This window comes from Cystoisospora suis, assembly GCF_002600585.1.
Source record: "Cystoisospora suis strain Wien I chromosome Unknown contig_1157, whole genome shotgun sequence".
NCBI lineage: Eukaryota > Apicomplexa > Conoidasida > Eucoccidiorida > Sarcocystidae > Cystoisospora > Cystoisospora suis.
Window position 1 is genome coordinate 81,408 of NW_027153958.1, and position 17,598 is coordinate 99,005.

Here is a 17,598-nt window from a genome sequence, read left to right on the forward strand (position 1 = left end):
ATGTACACCTCGTTCACGCCCCCCTCCGTCTTCCAACAATGCAACTTGAAATGCTTTTTCAAACACAGGCGCTGAGTGGGAGCTGGGAAGAGTCGACACTAGCTGATGATGATTTTCTGACCAGGAGAAAACGACGACCGACGTGTCTTCTCTGGAATAGTTGTTAAAACAGAATAGCTGTTCAGTCCATTCGGCTCTTCCTCTGTGCCATCGTTGCCGGAAAAAAGACACGATCAGAACAGATACGGAAAGAATAGGTTAGGTGTACGTACACGGGAAGACTTCGCGTCGTCTTCGTATCAGAAAAAGATACCACTTCAAAATAACGTCGACGCCCACGTGCACGTATGTACGCGGTCTACACATCTGTTTTAAGTGAGTATTACCGATGCTCACGAAAAAGGCCTTATCTCTATTAGCTTTCCTTACCTTTCAAACATGTACTAGAATGGTATCGCCCTAACAAGTTGCTTCCGCTTTCTTTGACATTGGACAGCACGTCTGTTCTATCTGTCTCTCTTCACTAGATATTTAGATGCATGCTTATTTACATGTACACAGCAGCACGTAATTATCGCTGCATGTAGTGGCTGCCTTTGTCACCTTTGTCATTTCTTGGAAGCCTGAAGCATTTGAGGCAGGTAGCTTCTTCCTTTCGCTCCCTTTGCCATGATAGCCATGGCCAGCCATCATACAACAGGATGATGGAGAGATACGGGAAAGGTAGATAGAAGAGATGGAATGATTTGAGAAGAGGAAAAGAAAGAAAATTTAGAATCTTGTCTTGGTTCGCTGTCTTCGGGACGCCTTCGAATCCCAGGCCTCAAGAATGGCATCTCTCTCTGCTGCACCAAGATGACGTCGAGCATACTGAAGAGGAGGAATCACTGCGCCTACTCTCACGTTGATCTAAAGAACAAGATGAAGAAAGAAGAGAACAACAAGTGTATGTAAGTGAAGGAAACGAAGATGAAGACATGCGAGGACACATAGAAACAAGCATGACAATAATAATGATACCCCAGATGATGAAGACTGAACCCCACATATACGTGGATCTAATACAGACAGGAAGGGAGATACAAGGTCTTCGTCTACCATCCGAGCACCCTATCTGTCTCTCTGACATATCTCTATCTCTTGAAGGATGACGTTTTTCTGTTCTCTACCGCGGTGGTAGAGAGTTATGCTACAGAGCCTGAGCTGTCACCAGAACCTCGTAATGTATCGGCCCCTTGCATCAAGACTGGTGTAGATACAAACAATCGCGATCACGACTTCTATACGCTTCGTATTCTCTCTGGGTGCCAGCTCTTCATCTCCTCTCCATCGGCTTTCCTTCACTTCGTACGTATGTATAGCACGTTCAGATACCATCACATCAAGATAACATCTGCAGCAGGAAGAAAACGAAGTGGACCGATAAAAAGGAGCTACACGTGATTCAGACGAGAGGTAGAGCAGGAAGGGGACATGCTTTTGTGAAATAGATTTTCTTCGTGGCATAATTCTGTGTTTTCTACAGAAAGAGTGTCTTGGCGGGCGTGCCGCCAGAGGCGACAGAATGATTTATGTGGATGCTTTCATGAAGATGGCGCTTTTCTCATTCCGGGTGCACATACATAGAGATGCAGGTATTCTTATAGAAACATAGAAAAGGATTGCAAGGTCGATCCGTTTGTTGTTTCATTTGAAATGGTGATTACCTTAGGAGCAATAAGGCGAGCATGCATTGAGGCGGTATTCCATTCTGGTCCTGTGGCATGCTGTAAAGTAGCTTCATACTGTTCTGCAGATTTATAGGGATGAGGAAGCTGTACATACACACAAAAGGAAGACATCCAAAACACATACAGAAACCTACGCATATAGGCCTGTAGGTGTCAGTGCATATACTCTGAATATAAATATATATAGATATGACAGAAATAGATACTGACTATGTAGACACTCATATCGAATAAGAAGAAGTGTGATTTGTCTTTGCGATCCTGATAACGCCGAATGAAAGATGCTCTGAGAGGAAAGAGACTGGGCTCTCTCACGACAATGGAGAGAGTGCAAGATATAGTGAAACTTCTAGTGATGGGACCACCGCCCCTACTACACATCCGACTGTACATACAGGACAAGCAAAACAAAACGCTTCGGTGCGTCTTTATTTGTACGTATACATCGGGAAAGTCTCAAAAGACACTTACAGGCCAACGAGATTCAGCTCGACTGTTGACACGTCCATATCTGTCCGTCGTACACATAGATACATGCATGCGTCCACGTCTACATGGAGCTAGGTGGATACAGGGAACTCACCTTTTCGCCTGACGCTAAAGTATTCACAAAGATATGTAACACAGGAGACTTCAAAGACGATGATGCCTACTCATGACAAGCTAATGAAGCAGAAAACAATCTCGTGTCGTCACGGTCCCTTTTTTCCGTGTGTCTATGAAAGACGCTTGTTGTCTATAGGAGGATAGGAAATTACCATACCTCAGAAACGAGGTATTTCGCCGCTTTTCTATCCAGTTTTTGATTAAGAATGACACAAGGTCTCTTAACTTTCTTCTTCTCTCCGGTTTCTCCAGCAGATGTAGAAGATGTCTTCTGTTGGTCTCCACGATGCTGACTATTCTTCTTCCAAGCACGAATGCCAGGCCCATGCCATGAGCCCCACCCTGGTAGCGCTCCCGTACTGCCTGCACCGCCAGAGAGAGACAGAAAGGAGACGGGAGAGACAGATAGAGACACGAGTAACATTCTCGTCACGTCGGAGAAAAACAAGAAGAACAACAGAAACGTGAACTCGACAGCGACGCAGGAGGAGAGGGTGAGAGAAAAAAAGAGAGATTGCCACACCAAGTAACTCCGCTAGACAGCGAAGAGATAGTACAAGAAGATGTGATAGAACAAGAGGTCACGAGAGACAGGTGAAAAGAGAAGTCGAGTCGAATGAAGCGCTTCCTATCAGAAGGATTAAGAGACACGTTACTCAGACGAAGTATAGGAGGATGGAACAAAAGGAAAGGGTAGATGAATGTAGAGCTGGGAGAGACGAACAGGAGAAAAAAACAAGGAGGAGAACAAGAAAATGAATGAAGACACAAGCCTAGGACATGTATTGACACACAGGTACATATGTATGTCGAATAAAGGTGAGCGTAGCCCTATAAAGACGATATGAATCCACTCTGAGTTTGCAGGTATCTAGTATATACAGTCTTACAGAACAAGAAACCGAACTTTTCTATCACGAACAAGAGGGAAATACAATAACACAAACAAGAGAAAGACTATGCCTTCAACTCACCCTCTTGTCTCTTCATCTTCACTGCACCCCCCCCTCCCCCTACGCACAGCAGACTGCTTCTCGAGATCTCTCTACTTCTCTATATCTCTCTCCTGAAGTTAACCTCTGACTACGTGGCAAAGAGAAACACTTGCAAAGAGAAGAGAAGACTTACTATGACCACCTCCATTCTTTCCTCCTTCTCCCTCTGCTTCTTGTTCTTTCAAATGATCTTGATAGAATTCTTCTTCGACATCACTATCACATACAAAAGCTTGATGAATGAGATCCTTCTGTTCGTCCTTCCATTGAGAAGTACTCTTCTTATTCTTCTTATTCTCTTCTCCACCATTATGACTTCCACTAGCGCTTTGTCCATTCACAGATGGTCCTGCTGCCTGAGAAGACTCGGAGTGATTGAGACACTGATCATCAGAAAATTCTCCGTCTCCATCTTCCCCTCGAAGCTGTTCGGAGCAGAAATAGAAGTAGAGAAGACAGGAGGAAAGAGAGAGATAGCTGTAGCCATGTGAAAAGACGAGAAAGGAGTAGTAGGCCGGCTTCTGCCGCTGCTTCGTAGCTTTCAGAATTCACGGCCCTGCCAGGCTCACCAAGCACATACTTCGACTCCTGGCGCCGTGTGAAATGTGAAGGGTACACAGACCTGCAAAGCCTCATCCCTTCTACACTCTGTGCCAGAACAGTCTCTACAGGCGTATTCATCTAGACCTACTTATAGAAGACAGACATGTACAGGAGAGGGATACAGCTGTATTCACGCGTGTGCATAGGTATGTATAGTTAGATATCTAGATAGGTATATACCAGGTGTCCTAGTATGTCAGGACATACTTACGTCTACGAGTATCGTGGTGTATATCAAGCAGAGTTTCACAACTCATGACCCTGACAGGCTTCTCCTATACACATCCACGAGGTGAGTCGAGATATAAAAAGACTCAAGAAACCCTTGGTCTGCATTTCTATGCCGACTTCTTGAGAGGTCTCTCCAGACTAGGAGGATGTACAGGATACATATACAATCTTTTCATGCGTATTCAAGCGAAGGTCTACACATATCAGCGGGGACTTCGAAGTGCATTTATATCTTCCTGACGTTCACTGTACTCTCTTCAGCTTCGTCTTCTTCGTCTTGTCCTCCTCCTTTGAATCATAGCGTCTCTTCCACACTAGGCACTGTGTGGAAGGAAGAAACAAAGATAGAGAAGTGTTTTCTTGGGAAAGAGATCATGCCGACTTACGTATTCTTCCAGTTGTTCTTCAGGAGTTAAGAGACTCGACGGATTAGATGAGAAAGCCAACTGTCCGGAAGAGGTCTGATCTCCATCACCGAGAGGAGCTTCTTCTTCGCCTCCTGTTGTTTTTCTTCTCTTCTTGTTCCTCCCTGATGAAGCAACTAGCCATGGATTCTCTTCCTCGACTATACGTGTCGTTTGATCTTTCATATGTATTGAGTTCTTCTTATTTCTTTCTTCTCGCAATTTTCGTTCTCTCTTAGCATCTTCCTCGATCTTTTCTCTTCTTCTTTTCTTCTCTCTTTCTTCTCTTGCTTGTTCCTCAACTTTCAAAGCCTCCTTGAAGAACGACTTCGCCGAGGCCACAGACTCGAAGAACCCTTTTCTTCCCTCTCTTTCTCCTTCTCCTTCTTTCTCTTTCTTCATCTGCTTCTCCATGTAATTCTCTTTCTCGATGTTCTCGAGTTCTTTTCTCTCCTTCTCCTCATCTTCATCTTCTTCTTTCAGTTCGAAATGATGCCAAAGACCTTCAAGCTCATTCTCAGCTTTCTTCACTGCATCTGGGTCTAAGTTGCTTTTGATATTCTTTCTATCCGTCGGGGCTCCTCTCTTCTGCTGAAGTAAACTCAATCGATCTCTCTTCTCTTCTCCTCCATCCCTTGTCTCTCTTCCGTTTGCCCGTTCATCATCCATTTCATCTGGCTGACTCTCTAGGTCACTATCCTCGGCATTTCTTCTGCTTCTTCCTTTTCTTCGGGAATCTCCGTCGTCTTCATCTTCACTGTCGTCATCGTCACTATCCGCTTCTCCTCCTCCTTCATGATTGCTGAGGCGTTGAAGTTTTGCAATCTCTTCACGATTTCTTTCTCTCTTCTTCTCAATAGCACGTCGCATGAAAGGAAGAGAAAGAAGTCCTTTCTCGGGAAGAGGCTCGTTGGTTTCTGACGTCTCTTTTGCTAACTGCTGTAATAGCCGTGCTTTCTCGCCTGGTGAAAGTTTCTCGAAATCTTCTCCTCCTTCATCTCCATCACTATCTGAAGATGAGGAACCATGATCTTCAGAGTCTAGAAGAAGAAACAAAGAGACAGGAAGACATGATATGACTTTGTATATGTATGTGTATACGAAAACAGAAGACGAAAGACACACATGCGCGTATGTAGCAGCATGAGAGGAGATATGCAAAAACAGGAGAAAGAGAGAAGAGAGGAAGTCCGTGGATATGAAAGAAAAGACACAGCAACGACAGCCAAGATACAAAGAGAGAGATGCGGAGGAGGAAAAACAAGAAGCAAGAAACAGAGAGCCAATCACTTCCTCTGTACATACAGCCCAAGTCAATATCATCATATGCTTTGTCTTTCCTGCCTTTGTACCAGTGAGGGAGCACAGTACAAGCGCACTGCCCTCCACTTTTTCTGTCTAACTCACCTGAAAGTCCTCGGCCTTTCGCTATACGCTCTACAGTTCGCTTCTCATCGACTTCACGCTGAAGGTAAGGAAGAGAAAAGAACGGAGAAGGAATTCAACACTTTTATCTCCTATTCAATTCTCTCCGTTGAAGTGGAGTAAGATCTCCCCGAGTAAAGAAAGACTCTGGGGTGAACACGAAGAAGACGTACAGAGCACTTTGCAAAGCCTAAAGCGAGCCAGTTGTTCCTTCTCGTTTCAGAGCGAAAGGCACCTCATGCAAACAACTCCAGTGAACCTCACCATATGACTCGCTTTCTCTTTCTACTGCCACTCTTATCCTATTCATACATAGACGTCCCTCTCTATACATGTACGTACAGCTCATCTCGGAGAGTGTGCATGTCAGAATCCACGTACGCCCTTCCGCATCGATTATCTCGATTCAGGGGAATGGAGCTGCTCAATGAAAAGAGAGAGATACGCACGATGAGTTGTGCAGATGTGTGTATGGATGAAGAGAAAACGAAGAAGTACAGAGATCTACGAGAAGAGTATCTATCTGGGAGAAGCGAGGGAAAGACAGAGATAGAGATCTTTCTTGTCTTACTTGCTTTTGTCGACTGATTTCCCGCTGCATATCACGCCCTCCGAATCGTGCTGCGACGCTCGCCCACTTTGATCGAGCATTCTGCTGTCTTAACAGTCGAATCTTTGCTCTTTTCTCTTCAAATTTTCTTCTCAACTCCTCCGCTAAGGTAGGGTTCTCCACCTCTAATCTCTCCATAATCTTCTCTTCCTCTCTCTGTTCTACCTGCTTACGTTTCTTTCTCCCGACCTTACTTTTGATCTTCTTGATTCGCCGAGCTCTTCTCTGTTCATTGAAAAGCAAGAACTTCAGTCGAGCTACCTGTCTCTGCTCCAGCTGAGGCAAAAGATCAGAAAGGAAAGAAAGAAGAGAACCATCGACAAGGAAAGAGCCGACGTAAAAGAGACAAGTTTGGAGGAAGAGGAAGAGAAAGAGAGAGTGTGGGGTGAGACAAAGTGAATGACGTGGCATGAGGGGAGCAACGAGAAAAAGAGAAACGGAGAAGATGAAAAGCAAGAGAGACAAGAGAAAGCACAACAAAGAAGTAAGAAGAGAGAGAGAAAGAACCAAACTGGTAAAGAAGTAAAGACGAGGAAAGCCGACAAAGCTGCTTCTTTTGAGCTCAACATGAAACTCTAAGAGAGAATAGACGAAAGAAGAAAAGACAGAAGCTAATCAAAGTCATCGCATGTAGACAGCCTATCTACGAACCCCTACATCTGCCTGGTGTATATATGCCCGTTATGAAGATCTATCAATCTTTGTTATATGTAGAATTGCGCCTAAGTCCTGTAAAGATATCTCTACCAAGTATCATTCATGAGCGTATGAGGAGGTCACCGAGGTTTACTTGTTTCTTGATTGGATCAGCAGGAGCGAGAACGCCCGACTTTTTTAGTTCCTCATCTTCAACACCATCAGCGCGGACAGCAGCAAGAAGAGCTTGCTCAAAGTCATCATTCGGCTTAAATTCGGCGACAACCTGATTGATAGATTTGACTTTCAGCTCCACATCTTCAGGAGGTCCTCCTAATTGCAGCTGTATAGACTGCGCATTTCTTTGAACTAAGCCTGTCCACTTTCGTATATCTTTAGTTGCTTGCTCGTATTGAACTACACGAGTCGCTAACTCTTCTTTTGACCGAGGTAAAGGCTCTCTAACGATATCATCCGAACACGCTGGAATAAGGACGGAAGTAGAAGACGAAGAAGGGAGAGAGGAGGAGGAAGAACTACCCTCAGCAGACTCAGCAGACGTCGACAAAGAAACAACTTTCTGAGGTGCCGACAAAGATTCAAGTTGCTTTCGTAGCGAGGTGAGATGTAGGGAATCAGTAGAATTGAGAGAATGAAGAAGAGAAGAAAACGACAGGTCGTTCTTGGCTGTAAAAGAGAAGAGGAAAATGACAAGAACACACAAGGAAAGAGAAAATGAAAAGAAAATTGACATGTGGAAGAGATCTATGGCGACGTGTCGATTGATGTTCAGTCTTCTAGGGATGAAAGAAAAAAACAGTTCGCACATCTGGGGTGTACATACACCTGGCGGGGTGAGGGAAAGAGTGTGTTTTTCGGGGGGCGGAAAGAGAAGCAGAAAGTTCTCAGTCCGGAATCAAAGAGAATACGTGGAAGTCTAAATTCTTGGGACACTCGACAGGTGGAGGTGAATACACTAGGGACCAGCTATAGCATAGGCAGGAGAGCTCATACATCAGGTAGATTGCATGCAACCACACACAGACCTGTGTACACCTTGTAGACACATGTAACGATAGGAACAGAGAGGAGGGAGAGATGAGGAGTACAGTGTACGTACAGACGCCTATCTGTGTGTAAATTCTGTCACGGTGATGTCCACTTCCTTGTTCATGTGCGTATATAACAATCCAGAGAAGATTAAATACCTATCAACGTGCCCACACACAAGAGCCCTAACACCATGTCGTATGAATGAACGAAAACATGTGAGCGGAAACGCAGTGAGAGTGTCCGACTAGAAACTATGTCTACACAGCAGAGTGTGTACACACCTTCTAGATATGTATGCTAATGACTATATGACTGCCGGAGTGTAAGCAAGGAAATGCCCGCGAAAGTGAACACGAGAAGTTCAGGATGAATCTTGTCAATATCCCACGAGCAACAAGGTAAGAAAAACCAAAAGGAGAAATGTTTGGAAATCGGCAAAGTCTCCATGCATACCATCGAAGCTGTCTGCCGTTGCATCGAGATGGCCGTCGTCTTGTCGTGCTCCTTTTCTTCTTAGTCCTTTGTTGGCATGAGGGAGTTTCAAGAGAGAGAGGTCATTCTCCATGACACCATCAAAAACTCCTCTCTCTCCTTGGTCTTCCTCGTTATCTTCTTCCTGACGAAGGCCTTGAAAGGCTTTAAACAAACGTGAAGGAGAAGAAGAGCAATCTTCGTCACTTCCTCCTTCTTCTTCTTCTTCTTCGTCGTTGCTTTCTTCGTCTTCATCTTCACCATCTGATGGTGTCTTTGATGTCTCTTTCCAAGCCCCTGAAGTAAGTTGATTCATGAGATCGCAAATACCCTCAGCATCTTTCTTCTTCTTCTTCTCCCTTCCTTTTCCTTTCCCTCTCTTTCTTTCCCCAGCAGGAGTATCATCTGATCGATCTTCTCTCCTTGAAAGGACGTCAATCACATCGTTAGTTCCTTTCTTAGAGAAACTGAACCCTCTCTCTCCCTCTTCTTCATCTTCTTCTTCCTCACTTCCTTCGTCTGGCTCCATACCATCTGCTATTAACCAAGGATTCTCTTCTTCTTCTTCGTCTTCTGAGCTGTCATTTTCTTCCTCTCCTCCCTCTCCTTGCGCGTCGTCGGATTCATCTTTCGCTTCTTCTTCTTCTTCTATGCTTTCCTTCCTAACCATCTTCTTTTTCTTCTTCGTCCCTACCTCACCCCGTTCTCCTAAGACTTCCTCCATACCCTTCTCCTTCGGACTCTTTGCTTCTTCTTCTTCTTTTCTGTCATGTTGTCTCTTCTGAGCAACAATCTTCCTTTTCCTCTGTGAAGGCTGAGAAGACTCTCCCGAAGAAGCACTGCTGACGCTCTTGTCTCCTAAAGAGATTTCTTCCTCTCCGTGCTCTTGCTTTTCCGCCTCAGTCTTCTTTCGGTTTGCACTCTTTGCCTTCTTTCCTTTCACCATGGTGTCTCCCGGGAAACCACGCGTAACTGACGTCTTTGGGCACAGAGAAAACACGAGAAAAGAGAATTACAGGAAGGTACACATCTACTCAACAGTGAGGAGTGATATACACCCTGGATGGAGAAAGAAAGACGAACCAGAGGAGCTCAGTAAAACTAAGGGACTTCCGGTGATCTGACGACAAGGGAGAAGAAGGGGAGGATGAAGATGATGAGAAGCTGTCGACATTCTTCTTGGCAGGAATAAGAATATCAGTGAGAGTGGGCGGACAATGAGCTTAGACAGCGATGCTAGGAAAGGGTAAAACAATAGAACCAGGACCCTCGTTCGGAATCTGTTATATATATACTCGTGGAGATATCGATATCTCTCTATACAGTCTTACAAACAAAGAAAGACTGGGACTGCGGAGAAGAATCAAATGAGAGGGAAAGACAAGAGAAGACAGCATTTCTTGCTAGGATGGAAGTGAATACACCACGGCAAAGACTAGAAGAGGGAACTTTAGAGAAAGTAAAGGAATGGTAGAGAAGTTGATGTCAATGTGGATACGAGACTGAAGGTTCAAGCTGACCACTGGACCCTTTGGGGAGGATGGGTGTTCGTACGCTGCCGTTAAGGTGTATGGACACGGCGGAGGCTCCAGCTGTCTATACACCAGATACGAAGCACGTGACCCGCTGAGCCACAAGCAGAGAGAGAAGTTCGTGAAAACGGAGGTTAAACTGGTCCGTTGAGGGGTATGTAAGGGGGGGCATTCCGAAAAGGAGAAAAAAAGAAACAGAAGAGCCCGAACCGACGTTTGCCAAGCAAAAGAAAGATGGTGGTACACATGGCAGAACACGGTTGTGCTTTTGTGCTTCTTGACAATGCGACAGAAAACCGTCCGCAGTAGTATTCCTGGCGGGCTGCTTTTCTTTTCTCTGCTTCGATGCATGTCGATTGAAGAAAAAATAATAAACTCCGTAGTGCATGCAGCTCTCGGGTGTATGTACACATACACCCGAAGCTTTGGCTTCTCCCGCGCCCCACAGCGAGCACGAACCAAGCTGGACTTGTATCGAAGTGTCCCCTACTGGATACATTGGGAAGAACGGAGAAAAGACCACGCAAAGATCTCCATGTTTTCTGTCTTGTTGCTTTTTGAGAACACAAAGGAGGCACACAAAAGCAGTTTTCTTTATTTTTTCTCTCTCCCGGTTTCCCTCTCGTTGCTTTCTTTTCCGTTTCTGTGGACACGCAGGACAGAAAGATCGCTCTTTTCCTCTCTTCCCATCTCCGACGCTTACCGTATGATAAAGCGTCAGTAGTTATCGTAGGCTTTTCTTCTTCGTCTCCATAAACGTCTCCATAAACTCTTATATCCTTCGCTGTCCTGCATCCGCTCGTCCACTACAAAAATACGCCGCACTTGGTCCCGGGTCAAAGGAGCAAAGCGCGTTCGTTCTTTCGCCTTTCCTGTTACCGTCTGTCTGTCTCGAGATACAAGGGGGAGTTGGCTTTTTTCATTTCTTAGGACACACCTCTGCAAGAGAGAATACTTGAAGCATTTATTTCCGTCCTTCTCTTTCCCTCTCCTCTTCGCGTCGATCTTCTTATCGCCTCTCCCACCTCCCGCCACGTCGGCTATACCTGCGTTTCACTAAGTAACGGTAGGGAACGAGTCTGTCTGGTCAGATTACGTTTTTTTGCGGTCTATGCTGAGGAGAGCTTCACGACGAAGACGTCTCTTGTTGAAAGGAATTACCGAGGAGAAATCCACTTGTCGAATCGTCATTTCCTCCCCCTCTCATTCTCTTGGTTGTCTTCACAGCATCGCCGTCCACTCCCGCCCTCGACCCACTTCTTCCTTTCTTCGTACATCCTATGTTCTTGTATTGGGGTGTCTTGCCACTTTACAACTCTATTTGAGCGACTCTTCTTCGATTCTTTTTTCGACTTCAAACACATCTCTCTGTCTCCTCTTCTTCATTCTTCCTTTCCATCCTTCCTCTTCAATTCTTCATTATCTCATCGTTCTCTCTTTGACATTCTCGCTTCCTCTTTTTCTTTTTCCTTTCATTTTTTCTCCATCCTTTCCGTTTCCAGTACTGTCTCCACCATGTTGGTGCTTGTCGAGACACCGGCCGGTTACGGCTTATTCCGAGTGACAGATCATCGACTGTTAGAGATCGAAGATGCATCTGATCTCTCCCACTACTTTGCTACGTCAGAAGCTGCACATAAAGCGGTCCAACTTGAAGCTTTTGCTAAGTTCAAGGATACCAAGCATGCTATGGAAGAAGTCTTGGCATTACGTGAAAGTAAACTAGGCAAGGGCTTAAAGAAATTCCTTAAGAAGAATCTCCTTGGAAAGGAAGAAGTCGCTTCTCAGCTAGCTGTTGCAGATAAGGCCTTGGGTGCAGCGATCAAAAGCAAATTAGGTATCGATGTTATCTTCACACAATCGACACATGAAATCATCCGAGGCATTAAAGACCAGCTCAATACCCTTCTTGACGGATTCTCCGCCAAAGGTAAGAAACGACAATTCATAAGAAAGTTCTTATGTGTCTTTCTTCTTTCTGCTGTCTATCCGTGTAGCTTCCTTGTTTTGGGTACCATCTGATCTCTCAGTCTCCGTTAGAAGGAGGAAGGTTCGAGACGTCATCACATCCACTCGCACTTTAAGAGATTTCTGTCACGCGGTCTTTTCTAGGCCCGCTGATGCTTCTTATCTATACCTCTCTAGTCTTCCTTGTTCATTATTCTTCACCTACACATGTAAAAGTACGTACGTTTACTTTTACATACAAGCCTACAAGTGCTCTGTGGAGGAAGGATGCATGTCTGTATATACATGCGCTTAGGTGTTGTAGAGCTTCGGCTATATATGTTTTTTGTATGTTTAGCGCGTATGTGACAGAGCGAGGCCTCCACTTGCCGGCTGATAGCATGCCTGGAGAGATACTACATAGGTTATTCACTATCTCGCTTTGTTTTCAAGCAGTTTGCATACCGTCAACCACCTTCTTGTCGATGCATCTGTCCAGTGCCTCATTCGATCAAGTGTATCTACAGCTCTTGCGGGATCACTCAACAATAGACCTCTGCGCTGACCAGCCATTCCCCTATACCTTTTCTCCCATCGACAACCATGCCCATGTACTGGGTTAGAAGACGAACGAGAAACACTTCGTTGAAGGTCAATCTCACTCCATAGGATGACTGATATGCTTCTGTTGGGTGCTCGACGAACATCTCTTTCTTGTTTGAGAGTTCTTTTATAGCTCCTCAGCTCTGTCTGAGTGGGTATAGGATTTCAGTATTCCTTTCTTACACCTCTTCTTCCTCTCTACGTTCTTCAGTAGTTGCGAAGCAGAACTCATCGATACCTGCGGTATTGAGTGACAGATGGGAAGGAGTGGGGGGGAGGGGGGTGGAGAAGGACGAGAGAAGAGAAGTATGGAGATGATTTTCTAAAGTAGATGGTGTTTCTCCATTCCTGGCAGTGAAAGAGAGTTACTGTGATGAGCGGGGCTTGTGTAAAAGAGAGGGAAAGAGAAAGCTGAGAGAGGGAGAGATGGAGAGGGAGGCAAAAGAGAACTTCCTTCTTTTCTTTTCTTTCCTTTCCTTCAGATCGACAACAAATGGCCATGTCCCTTGCGCATTCTCTGAACCGATTCAAACTCAAGTTTAGTCCTGAGAAGCTCGATACCATGATCATCCAGGCCGTAGGTATGTCGTCGTGTGTATGTACACTTGAAGAAAGGAAAGAAAGGCGGGGGAAGGAGGGGAGGGGGACAGGACAGATCATCCACACATACCATAAGAGAGTGGAGCGTGAACGTGCTTACATGTGTAAATTCACATCTGTATACGTTTACATACGTACGAACACACATAAATACGCAAACATCACCCCTCTATACATATATCTGTAAACACGTATACGTAGGGACAATTAAGACGCTTGCATCAGCTTTCTCTTCCAGCGGCCAGAAATATCTCTGGGATGGAAGTCCTTCGTAACCTAGTAGACCAGAGTCCCAAGTTTGTGGTGTACACACACCTGGGAGTCCGGCCTCCAACAGTTTCTTTCCATGGAGATGCCTAGGGTGTGACTTGTATTCTCTTCCGTCCGGTTCACCCACATTTCTTCTCCGGGGATCTCTTCATGATCTTTCTTTATCAGAACTTCACGAGAGCCGTGACTGGTCTCAGTTTCTTCTTTTGTGTCTCGTCGTGATCTCTTCTGCTTCAGCCCTACTGGATGATTTAGATCGCGAGCTAAACAACTTTGCAATGAGACTGAAGGAATGGTATGGCTGGCATTTCCCTGAGCTCGGAAAGATTGTGACAGATAACCTTATCTACGCGAAGACAGTTCAGTTACTCGGATTCCGCACCAATGCTAAACACACCGATTTCGGTTCTCTTCTTCCGGATGAGGTAAGTCCTTGAAAAGCTTCACAACAACTCCTCACGCTCTCTTGTTCTTTCTCTCTCTCTTCACTTTCATTTAGCTCTGCCTAAGCCTCTACATACTATAAGAGAATGTTGTTGGGAAGGGGATCTTTTTCAAAGCAGAAGGTTTTTTCTCTAATCGCTTTCTGTCTATATTCCATGTTCACAGCTACATATATGTGTATACCTGTATACGACAATGGTATCATAAAGGGTGAAGTGCTGTGATAAGTATTTGAAAGCTGGTACTAGGTAGTAACCCTTAGTCAAAGAGCTACTAAAGCCTTCCCTTGTGGTCTCGTCTTCTTCGGTCTCTGTCTCCTCTCTTTCTTTTCCCATAAGACGTACACGTGTGTGGGGTCTGTCTCTCTCGCTGTATGTGTCTGTTCTCCGTGTAGATTGCAGGGGAAGTGAAGATGTCGGCAGAGACATCCATGGGGACAGAGATTACGGATGAAGATCTCATTCATATCAATACTCTTGCAGCTCGCGTTGAAGAGCTTGTGGATTATCGAGCTAATCTGGCTGAATACCTCAAAGTTCGCATGAAGGCAATTGCTCCGAATCTTACACATATGGTAAGTGTTCATAGACTTACCTCTTCTAGCTAGGGCGGAGACAAGAGTTGTAACAAGACTTTGGGTGTATCTCCTTCTCCCAGGTGTCTGTACACCTCTCATACAAGGAAAGTCCACATAGATGACGGCAAAATATCTCGAAGCTTCAAGTGAAAGAGTTTGTGCCTGTTGACGCTTTGACACCGGGAGGGGTGGGGAATGTGTTTAGACTGGCAGATACCTGTGATTGGTTCGGGGCCTCCTTTGTGTATGTCAGCCCTCTTCCTCTAGGGCCTCTCTGATCGAGGTGATGAAGATAATGAACAAATCGTCGGTCCCGTTTCGTTCTATGCTTGTGGGGTTGCTTGCTCTCGTACGTCCTTTCAAGTCCTGAGTGTCGGCTTCATGCTAAAATGCCAGTTGTGGACTTCGTTCTTTCTCCTCCGTAGCAGTTTGATACAAAGCCAAGCCAATCTCTTGTTATCTCATGTTTCCCTTGTTTATCTCTCTTCTTTCTTGTTTCTGCATGCCTTTTCTTCCTTCTTCTCTCGATCACACTTTCCATGTTGTCTTCTTCGTTCTTCTTATCTTCCCTCTTTTTTTTCCTTCTCTCCTTTTCTTGTCTCTTCGCTGGATCTCTTCTTTCATCGAACATTGCCTTTTCTGTCTGCATATCTCTTGGTTTTTCAACAGGTGGGAGAGGTCATAGGAGCCCGCTTGATGGCCCATAGTGGGAGCTTACTGAATCTGTCGAAGCAGCCGGCATCGACGATCCAAATCCTTGGAGCTGAGAAGGCTCTGTTCCGAGCTCTTAAAACCAAATCTCATACACCCAAATACGGCCTTCTCTATCATGCGTCTCTTGTCGGACAAGCCCCGCCTAAACTGAAGGGTAAGGGTGTCAGATCAAGTTGTCATCTGTATACATATGTGCATCCATCATTGCCTATAGAGAGATGTGGTATATGAATTCTCTATGCTGATAGCATCGGTGTTATGGCAGAGGGAGACGGGGCTTTTTTTTGCCTACCTCTGGGCCGTTGGATACGCACCCTTGGAGTTTCTTCTGTCTGTCTGTCTGTCTCTTGACCTTTGTAATCGATCTCCGTTGTCTTCGGTCTCCAAGTAAAACGCTTCTTCTGTCTCCTCTGCAAACACTTTTCTCGCAGCTTTTTCACAGAGCTTTCACTCAATGCGACGAGTTGACGGGCAGCTAGCTTCTCTTTGCAGCTCACATACACTCATATACTCCAGCATATTTATATATATATATATATTTATTCGTATGTGTATGTATGTAAATGTGGCGATATACATCTATCCAACATGGAGACGGTAGTGCAGACAAAAAAGGACTTGTAAAACCTCGGGCATTTGAGCCACTCCACGGACCGACAGCAGTTGGGGGCGGGGGAAACAAAGGGAGACATCAATTGTCTTGGATGGCTTTGCTCTGTCAGTATATTCATGGAGACGTTGATTTCATTTGGCCGTATGAGTTGGGTAGAGGCATGCAGTGACGTTTTGTTATTGTCATTCTTTTCAGAAGCCATCTTTGAGTGGAGCGTCCTTTCTCCTTTTTTCCTGTGTAGGAAAAATCTCCAGAGTGTTGGCGGCGAAGCTTTCTCTTTGCGTTCGTGTCGATGCTCTCACGGAAGCTGCTGAATCGGCGGCTGCGGCGGCTGGAGCTCAAGGCCTTTCTGCTAAGACAGAGGCAGAAGCGGGAGCTACAGCATCGACGAGTGAACCGACCGTAGCCTTATCTTGCCGCCGTTATGTTGAGAACAAGCTCATGCAATTAGAACAACAACAACACGGCGGAGGTATGAAACAAACCTCTTCTTCTCACCTATCCAGTTTCCTATCACTTTCATCTCATATATGTATCTATTTTCAATTTCTGTATCTATATATGTGTGCCGTCGGGCCGTCAGCAAGGGTAACAAGATGTGTATAGGTACATATGTATTTCACGTCCTGACTGTGCGTCTCTTTATATGTACGTACATGTTGACATGCATGAGAGTAACTCCTTTCTGTAGTACCTTACAAAGGGAAGTTTCTCAAGGCGTCTAGATGAGGTATCTACATGATAGGACTTCTGCCTTTTCTCGCGAATGTGTGTACCATGCCGATTATGTGCGAGCGTGGCTGGTCTAGCAGAGAGCAAACGAGGTGGGCCTCAGTGGGAGAGAACAGAGCCATTCTTTCTCTCCGTAAATCTAGATGCTTCTGTTAGTGCATGCATGTAAATGTAGGGAAGGATGACGAGGTGATGCGGCGGCAGCAGAGTGGTAGTGCCTTCGCCTTCATGCAAAGAAAAGCTGTCTATGTACCCACGACATGTGTGTGATAAGAGAGATGTCAGTTGTCGCTCTCATTCAGATAGATTATACATTTATATAGGACGCATGAAGAAACAGGTGATCTCGAGACATACAAAGGAATCTTTCACTTATTGTGCAGGTTCACTGCGGCCACCCGCGAAGCCGGCTAAATACGAGCCTAGGAGAGACATGATGAATGGGCGAGCGAAGACATACGATTCCTCAGCAGATGCAGTGGGTTTCGCAGAGAATAGTACGAAAGGAAAGAAACATAAGTACCCAGTGAAGGAAGAAGAGAACGAGGCAGAAGATGGAGACGAGGGGGCGAATGGCTATGTGAAAGAAGAAGAGGACGAGAAACCGAAGAAGAAGAAGGTCAAGAAGGAGAAAAAGGATGAGGAATGAATGAATCGAGTTCGCGAATCAAAGTGAAGCGGTTAAAGCATCCCGAACACGACGTATCTCTCTCGCTCATCGCTCTATCTCTCTCGCTCTTTCTCATGCTGTCTCTTTCTTTCTTCTCGGTCTTAGTCTCTCCCATCTAGCTACCTATCTATC

General features: G+C 45.3%; 2 protein-coding genes across 2 annotated transcripts in view; one reads left to right on the top strand and one right to left on the bottom strand.

Annotated features, from left to right (window-relative positions):
- Window positions 1-204: 204 nt before the first annotated feature.
- CSUI_002782 (os03g0343300 related) lies at window positions 205-10,606 on the bottom strand. The gene is made up of 9 exons (XM_068062981.1): window positions 8,747-10,606; window positions 7,395-7,927; window positions 6,566-6,880; window positions 5,977-6,034; window positions 4,552-5,609; window positions 3,465-3,756; window positions 2,494-2,699; window positions 1,707-1,814; window positions 205-909 (listed from the first exon to the last, which is right to left on the bottom strand). Exons 1-9 carry the CDS (start codon window positions 9,708-9,710, stop codon window positions 772-774), a joined length of 3,672 nt encoding a protein of 1,223 aa, XP_067925057.1. The 5' UTR covers window positions 9,711-10,606; the 3' UTR covers window positions 205-771.
- Window positions 10,607-10,782: 176 nt separating this feature from the next.
- The window catches only part of CSUI_002783 (nucleolar protein), a 7,133-nt gene continuing 317 nt past the window's right edge, over window positions 10,783-17,598 (top strand). Inside the window, exons 1-7 of the mRNA XM_068062982.1 lie at window positions 10,783-12,226; window positions 13,329-13,427; window positions 13,954-14,141; window positions 14,555-14,734; window positions 15,407-15,605; window positions 16,306-16,536; window positions 17,180-17,598. The exon at window positions 17,180-17,598 is cut by the window's right edge and continues 317 nt beyond it. Coding sequence (XP_067925058.1) covers window positions 11,812-12,226; window positions 13,329-13,427; window positions 13,954-14,141; window positions 14,555-14,734; window positions 15,407-15,605; window positions 16,306-16,536; window positions 17,180-17,445 — 1,578 coding nt within the window. The 5' untranslated portion in view covers window positions 10,783-11,811 and the 3' untranslated portion in view covers window positions 17,446-17,598. The remainder of the gene's footprint in view (window positions 12,227-13,328; window positions 13,428-13,953; window positions 14,142-14,554; window positions 14,735-15,406; window positions 15,606-16,305; window positions 16,537-17,179) is intronic.